The sequence below is a fragment of the Corylus avellana genome, chromosome ca9, assembly GCF_901000735.1.
Source record: "Corylus avellana chromosome ca9, CavTom2PMs-1.0".
Classification (NCBI taxonomy): Eukaryota; Viridiplantae; Streptophyta; class Magnoliopsida; order Fagales; family Betulaceae; genus Corylus; species Corylus avellana.
In genome coordinates, this window is record NC_081549.1 from 7,956,735 (window position 1) to 7,965,151 (window position 8,417).

At 35.3% G+C, this 8,417-nt stretch overlaps 1 protein-coding gene across 1 annotated transcript; it reads left to right on the plus strand.

Moving 5' to 3' along the window:
- Positions 1 to 238: 238 nt before the first annotated feature.
- LOC132161966 (exocyst complex component EXO70A1) lies at positions 239 to 6,955 on the plus strand. The gene is made up of 11 exons (XM_059572194.1): positions 239 to 403; positions 715 to 810; positions 1,235 to 1,440; positions 2,701 to 2,943; positions 3,699 to 3,837; positions 3,909 to 4,121; positions 5,041 to 5,246; positions 5,627 to 5,824; positions 5,913 to 6,012; positions 6,448 to 6,701; positions 6,804 to 6,955. Exons 1-11 carry the CDS (start codon positions 245 to 247, stop codon positions 6,919 to 6,921), a joined length of 1,932 nt encoding a protein of 643 aa, XP_059428177.1. The 5' UTR covers positions 239 to 244; the 3' UTR covers positions 6,922 to 6,955.
- The last annotated feature ends 1,462 nt before the right edge of the window (positions 6,956 to 8,417 follow it).

The window sequence follows — 8,417 nt, forward strand, 5'->3', positions numbered from 1 at the left end:
GCAAAGCAAGAGGCGAAGCAGACCAACCCGACCCGGCAAGTGACAGAGCACCTCAGAAGATCCGTAATAACGACTTTCGTCCCCTCTATTTCGACGAGGCACCCAAAAGCAACGGAAACTGGTACGCATTTGACGTTTAAATCACGCATTCGCAATTCCTATTCGTTTTTCATTTGCTTTCTTTCTCACCAAACAGAGAGACAGAAACAAAGCGAGGGAAAATCCGGCGAGAAAAGGAAAAAAAATGGGGGTTCCACAGGCAATGCAGGCCCTGAGCGAAAGAGCGGTGTTCATGAGAGAGTCGCTGCATAAGAGCCAGACGATCACGGACAACATGGTCGCCATTCTCGGTTCCTTCGACCATCGTCTCTCGGCCCTTGAAACAGCCATGCGTCCCACTCAGGTTGCACTTTTCCTCTCCCCTGTTTGGCTCACGAGAAAAAGAAAATAAAAGAAAAGAACTCCATTGCATACAAAAGCCTGCATTTAACGTTTTATAACACTTTTTTAACAAGTTTGCAAAAATATGAAGAAATTCCCTGCAGTTCGGCGAAATAGTGTTTGCATTCGTTCTGTTTTTCTCTGCTTTCTCTCTTTTCCTATGCACCTAACGAGATCTACTGGATGATTTTTATTTAAATTGGAATATGCTAGGGTTTTTATTTGTATTATTTATTTATTTATTTGTTTCTGTTGTTTTTATGGCTATGGTAGGTACGTACGCATTCGATACGGAGGGCGCATGAGAATATCGATAAGACATTGAAAGCTGCAGATGTAATATTGGGACAATTCGACCTCATGCGCAAGGTTGGTCTCTCTTTTGGTTTCGTATTTGATTGATTTTTACATGGAAAATTTTGTGCTTAAATTTTCATTTTCACATGCATGATGATTTAAGAGGAAGTGTAATTAGCAGAAAACAAATTATGTTTCAGTCACTTTGTTTGGTTGTTTGTTTAGATTAAAAATTTGACTAAGTGTTTGACAATGCCACGTCGGTTGTATTCTTTGGGCTACAGCATTACAAGAGAATAATCTCCTTAGATAAAGCAGATAATTTTAAAGAAGGGCACATTGTTTAGTATTTGTTTAATTGAAAGAAGAATGTAATCTTTTATGCTACATTACTAGAGAACTTGTAAAAGAGGCCTTAATTATATTGCTATGCAGTAGTTTGTAACATTTAATTTTGATTCATAATGCTGATTTTCAGTTCAATATAAATATGTAGGCAGAGGCTAAGATACTCAGAGGCCCACATGAGGACCTTGAAAGCTACCTAGAAGCAATTGATCAGCTGAGAAGCATAGTTCGTTTTTTCAGCAGCAACAAAAGTTTTAAGAGCAGTGGTGGCATCCTTAACCACACCAATAACTTGCTTGCAAAATCTATCTCAAAACTTGAGGATGAGTTCAAACAGCTGTTAACAAATTACAGGTTCAGTTTCCTTTGATATTCACTGCTGCATCACTTTTGTCTTATGGGGCAGATAATTTATTATCCTGACTAGCATCTTAGAAACTTTTGGTGTTGTTCTAATCATGTGAGAACATCCACACCTGCAAAGCTTCAATTATCCTAAAATTTGCAAAATACGTTACATTTCGGTTGGGATGAATGAAAATTTTGTTTTGTGTTGTCTTATTCTTGTTTCTGATTTTCTTATATAAAGGAAGCTGGGTCTAGTACTTGATCTAGCAATTATTATGTTTTTTATACATAACATTTCTTAAAAGATACGAAAAGAAGAGAAAAAGAAGGATGTCAAAGCAGAAATAACAATATTTAAAGGAACTTGAGTTTGCTGAGCAGCCAGTGACTATACAAGAATCGAACTCTTAACTCACGTCAGAGTTTGGATTTACCAAGTAGTACATAGCTGTACTTTATCTAACTCTTAACTCACCTTCGTACCCTACTTTGCTTAGGAAATTTTTGGCACGAGTAGCAAATCAACTTATTATTTCCTCTTTATGCACTAAATTTATAATAATTTCTCACTTACCAAGTCTTTTTTAATGTTAGAAACTTGCTTATTTGTAGATGGTTATTTTACCTAGAGAATAGGGTAAACATGTTTTGATCCATCCGAAGTAAAATTTCATTGTTTGTTCTATAAACCAAACATTTCTCAGTGATTCTTGGCACTAAATAATACTCCCAGTCCTACATTCCCATAATAAATAATGTGCTTTCCATTTTAGGCTGTCCCAGGACAGATATATATGATGTGCTTTCCTTTTTATTTAGGCTATCCCAGGACAGATATATATGATGTGCTTTCCTTTTTATTTAGGCTATCCCAAGATAGATAAAAGTTTTCTATAATGAAAGTAGTCATCTATGTAACTTCCCATATTTTGGCTCTCCTTTTTTCAAATCGGAATTCATATTTCTTGACCAATCTATAGGGATTTTAGAAAGAGTACATATTTCATTAAAAGTGCATCCCATTTGTAAATGTTCATCTATTGTTGGACGAAGGGAGTAATGAATGAACAAACTGTAACCTTCAACTAGTAGTTTTTGATTTTGGGCACTCTTTGATTGCCTTTAAATCTTTAAAGAAAATAAGAGTACACCTCGCTTCTCCTTTTGTTTCAGACGCATTATGCACCTTCTTGACTCTTGACAGAATTTTTTGGTATGTTAGCCATCTTAGTAAATGAGTCAATGACATCTATTCTTGGATTTCAGCAAGCCTGTGGATCCTGATCGTCTTTTTGATTGTCTTCCCAACTCTCTACGGCCATCATCAGCATCACCAGGTAACCAAGGTGATGCTAGTAGCAGGACTCATTCTGAGCACCATAAAAGCTTAGAAACTGCTGTTTACACACCTCCAACTCTTATTCCGCCTAGGGTTCTGCCACTTCTGCATGATTTAGCCCAACAAATGCTTCAAGCTGGAAATCAGCAACAGCTATTTCGAACTTACAGGTGACTTAATTTAGCTATTTTTTGAAACCTTTTCTGCTTAATTTGATGCTTTGCCAATGCTCAACACTTTAGATTATACAGTTCTATCTTTATGTAGTGGACCTTTCAGTTTATGAAATACTTATGCTAAGATAAAATATGCTAGAAAATGGTTGATATATTCTATTGGATCTTCTCTTATATGATTTAGGTGACTTGGAAAATTAAAATCTGACCAAATAGAAATGGCCTATTTTTGGTTTAACCCACCAAAATTGGAGCAAAATTTTGTGGCTGGCTGATGATAAAACAATTGTTCTAGAAATTATGTGGAGAATGAAGGTATAAACTTGATAATCTTCACTCTTGGTTGGTGGAACCATCATTACATTTAAGTTGGGATATCTTTGTCAAGCCTTGTTCCTGAGTTTCATACATCAAGGTCTGGTTCCCAAAAAAAGTTTGGCTTGAGACACGACTTTCAAGATAAGTAGTGGGTGCTGCAAAAGGGAGTGGTGATTCCTTACTTAATAAGGAGGAGACTCAGAGAATAGCAAAAGGAAAATAATATAGCTTTTGCTCAATCCAAATTGATATGTGTACTTTTACTATATGATATATATTACCTTTTTGAATTCCAAATTTAGGACAGAAAATTGTCGCTTTTATTAAAGGAATGATTACATGTTCTATTATCATAAGGAATGATGATTTTTTTTTGGCACTTACTATCATCCTTTTCTAGTAACAATCATATATTGTTTTCTAAATGTTAGGGAGACTCGATCTTCAGTTATGGAACAGAGTCTCAGAAAATTAGGTGTGGAGAGACTTACTAAAGATGATGTCCAGAAAATGCAGTGGGAGGTTTTGGAGGCTAAGATTGGGAATTGGATACATTACATGCGGATTGCTGTAAGGATTTACTTGAGGCTGATCTGGTAGTGGTGTTGTTTTTCCAACTATTTAAATAATGCGTGAAACAGGTCAAACTGCTTTTTGCTGCGGAAAAGAAAGTATGTGATCAAATATTTGATGGTGCTGAGATTCTTAGGGATCAGTGTTTTGCCGAAGTAACTACGAACAGTGTAGCTGTGCTTCTCAGTTTCGGAGAGGCTATTGCCAAAAGCAAGAGATCGCCTGAAAAATTGTTTGTTCTTTTAGACATGTATGAGATAATGAGAGAACTTCAGTCAGAGGTATGAAATTTTTTACCAGATCAGACCATGAGTTTCCTTTTTTAATATATATATTAGTAGTTACTTTTGATATTGTACGAGAGAGCCTATGGGGATTACCTACCGGTATTTTAATTCTGTTGGATTTTAGCATATGAAATAAGTTAGTTCAATTGTTGACAGGAAGACGACAAATATTTTTTGTCATCACTTAGAATTATATTTATAAAGTCACAATTGCTGCCTTGCTTCCCCAGCTCCTTTTTTTTTTGGGTTAAACATACGTAATATTTTGGTTTAGCTGTCAAAATTTTTGGTGTCTTTGTTGTAAGTAATAAGAAATTACTCAATTTATTCAACTTTTTGGAAAGGCTAGTGGTTGAAAAATCAGAGTTTTTCAATCATAGGTAATTCCTAATTTCTGCTAAATACTCATGCCCACATGGCCAACATTAAACCAAACCATATGTATTAAAACCTAACTTGGCAAGAAGTCTGGTGCACATCAATTGAGAGTTAGCTTGATTCATTAAAAAGAGAATGATGCTATAATGATGGTTTGCAGTCCTCTTAGGAAATTTATTTCTTGTTTATTAAAACACGATTAAATTAAAATGTTATATAGGAGAGACTCGAGAGAGTGTTTGTGTAGTGATAATAAAAACTTTAAATGAAAATCTTTGTGTAGGCAACTAGAACTCATAAAATGATTGATTGAAGAACTCAAGATTTTGGTTTCTTTTCTTTTATGGATTCATAGGTGAATACTAACATGTGCACACACACACAGCACTTTTTAGTTAAATTTTATTACATAAAAAAGTCGTACTATGCTAAGGAGCTGATTGTATTCCAAAAAACATATGCAGATTGGTTTGTTTAACTCAAAAAACTGACATCAATTTTTTTCCTTTTTTTTGGGGGGAGGGGCTCCGAGCAGATTGAAACACTTTTCGGAACTAAATATTCTATTGAAATGCGGGAATCTGCACTGAGTTTGACAAAGCGGCTAGCTCAGACAGCCCAAGAGACCTTTGGTGATTTTGAAGAAGCGGTTGAAAAAGATGCCACGAAAACTTCTGTACTTGATGGAACTGTCCACCCCTTGACTAGCTATGTGATAAATTACGTAAAGTTTCTATTCGAGTGAGTTATCATTGCTGTTCTTTCCACACACTATTTCTAGACTCAATAGCCCTTGGTACATTCTTCTATGTTAGTTAATTGTTTGGTACAAGTAATAATAACCCATCTCCGAGACAAGTTGTCCTGCCTACTTCTTTGTGTTCAGTAGACAATTTTACTTGTATTGTATATTAATTTCAGTAGTTTCTTTATGTTCTATATGAGTCAGGTTTTGCCTGCACCCCCACCCCCACAGACAATTCACACACATACACACCCGTCTCTCTTCCAGTTATCAATCTGGTTCTGTTTCAATTGTCCCTGGTCTATATTGATGGTCACCATAGTGAAACAAAATGTATGACTGCTGGGTATGACTGCTGGGTATTTCATGTGCGCAGCTACCAATCAACACTGAAGCAACTTTTTCAGGAGTTTGACCATGCCGATCCTGAAGCTCAGTTAGCATCTGTAACTACAAGGATTATGCAGGCTCTCCAGAATAACCTGGATGGGAAATCCAAGCAGTACAAAGATTCTGCATTGACACAATTGTTTCTTATGAACAACATTCACTATATAGTGAGATCGGTTCGAAGGTGTGTCTATATTTAGCTTGTTCTATTATATGGCAATGATCGTCTCTGTATGCTAGTATGCAAAATTCTCTAAAAAATACATTTGCAGGTCAGAGGCAAAGGATTTGTTGGGGGATGACTGGGTGCAGATACACCGTAGGATTGTTCAGCAGCATGCAAATCAATATAAGAGAGTTTCTTGGGCAAAGGTTTTGTTTCTTTAGTCAAACTTGTTGTATCATAATTTATTTTTCTTTTTCCTGATAATTTCTTGAAGCTCATCCTAGAAACACGAATTCTTATGCTAAAATATTGAGCATGTGGTTAAACAACAGAATATTTTATTTTGACTATTTCAAAAATTATATGGTTTTAAGTATGCCAAAGGTCATGACAAACGAGTAGGACTTGATGCCCCAGCAGCATATACCATTTTGAAACCCCAGCAAATTGAAGTTCTGTTTCTTTCTTTAGTTTTAAGAATAAGGACTTCAACTGTACTTTACCATTGAGGGTGCTACTAACGATTGTCCAAGATTATATTCGATATTATCAAACTTTTCCAAGAGAAGTTGGTCAATGATCTCACAAAGCTGCTCCCTTTTTTTTTTTTTTTTTTTTTTGAAAAAAAAAAAAATTCCCAGATTCTTCAGTGTCTCACCGTTCAGGGCTCTAGTTCATCAGGCGGCGGTGGTCCAGTTGGAGGGGAGGGTAGTGGCAGCGGAGTTTCTAGAGCTTCAGTGAAAGATAGGTTCAAGACCTTCAATAGCCAATTTGAAGAACTTCATCAAAGGCAATCTCAGTGGACAGTTCCCGACAGTGAGTTGCGCGAGTCTCTCAGGCTGGCTGTTGCTGAAGTCGTCTTGCCTGCTTTTAGATCTTTCCTTAGACGTTTCGGGCATGTTTCCTCATACTTCTTCCTTTCTGTTTTTTTAAGGCTTTCCTAGTTTTTTTTTTCTTCTTTTTCCCTTTTTCTTATACAAATGTGTTTGTATTACAGGCCTATGATCGAGAATGGGAAGAACCCTCAAAAGTACATAAGATACACCCCCGAAGATCTTGAACGCATGCTGAGTGAATTTTTTGAGGGCAAGACCTGGAATGAACAAAAGCGGTAAATAGTTGATATGACATCTCTTTTTTGGTTTAAGATTTAGTCACATGGTAGCTAGCTATTGGTATGATTTATACAATGATGAGATCAAATAATAGGCCATTTCCCATGTCCCTTTCAAGGCTTGGTTCTTCTTCTCGAGTTCTCTATTTCTCTTATTGGTTCCCCAATATGTTACCCCTTGTACAATTGTAATACTACTAAACAGTGTGGACTTCACATAAAAAGGAAAAATAGAGTTTAGATCCACCCAAATTTCTCCCATCCTCAAAGGTTATGTTTAAAACTGCTGCTTTCCGACTCAATCGGTGGCCATCCTACCATGCTCTGTGCATGGTAGACAATACTCTCTCCCTCTCTCTCTCTCTCTCTCTCTCTCTTCAATGTTTATGGAAATGGTGGTTCATGGTTCAAATATATTTTTGTTTATTTGAACTTTACCCCTCCAAAGTTTCAGCTGATTTCAATTTAGCATCAAATGTTTAAAATTTGGCAATGTACCTCAACAAAGTATCAAAAATTCGCAATGTGACCCATCCGTCAATAATTTTCGTTTTTTCTTATGAAAATTGTTAAAAAGACCTAATTGTCCCTATATTTTTGAAAAAAAAAAAACAATAAAACAATAGGAACAAAAAACAAAAAAAAAACAAAAAAATTCACGCGTAATTTATATATATATTATTTATTTTCTGATTTTGGTTTATTTAATTTGAGCCATTTTTGGAATTTTCTCAAAAAATAAAGGGCAATTTTGAAAAGTTCATACAAAAATTGCACATATACTGCACCTGAGCAATTTTCCGTCAAATTAGATAGAAATTGCTAACGCATTGTAAATTTTTGATACTTCGTTGATGTACATTGTCAATTTTTAAACATTAAAAATTAAATTAAAAATCGGGTAAAACTTTAGAAGGTTAAAGTATATTTTTTCCTTATTTGAAATATAGACGAGATTAAACTGTGACCCGTAAGTCTTTGGTCTTCAGTAATTCGTTACCTGTGACTAGAAACCTTTGCCCAAGAAACTTTCAATTAGGGCAATTGCTCATGGAGCTAACAGTCAAATAAACTTTCTTGTAATATAAATAAAAAAAGAAAGAAAGGGTTGGGATTATGAAGGTTTTATTACCCTTTTGGGGCCCCAAATCATATATATTAATTGATTAATTTAAGTTTTATAGAAAGATCGTACATAGTTTTCTTTTACAGCTAAAGCATGAGCCATACACGTAGAATCTTTTCGCAGGAATTTATTTGAAAAATCATTTGTTTATGAAAAATCATGGGTATTAGTGTGGTTAATTTCAAATCATCTATATTACCGTAGATGTTCTAGAGGATATCCAAATTTAAGGTTTGTTTGGTTTTGCATTTGAGAGTCTTAAAGAAGCGTTTTTAGCACTTAAAAAAAACTTTGTTGCTTCGAAAAAAATCTTTGTTTGCTAAAAAAAAAAAAAATCTCAAACAATCCTTGTACGCATTTGGCGTTCTTAT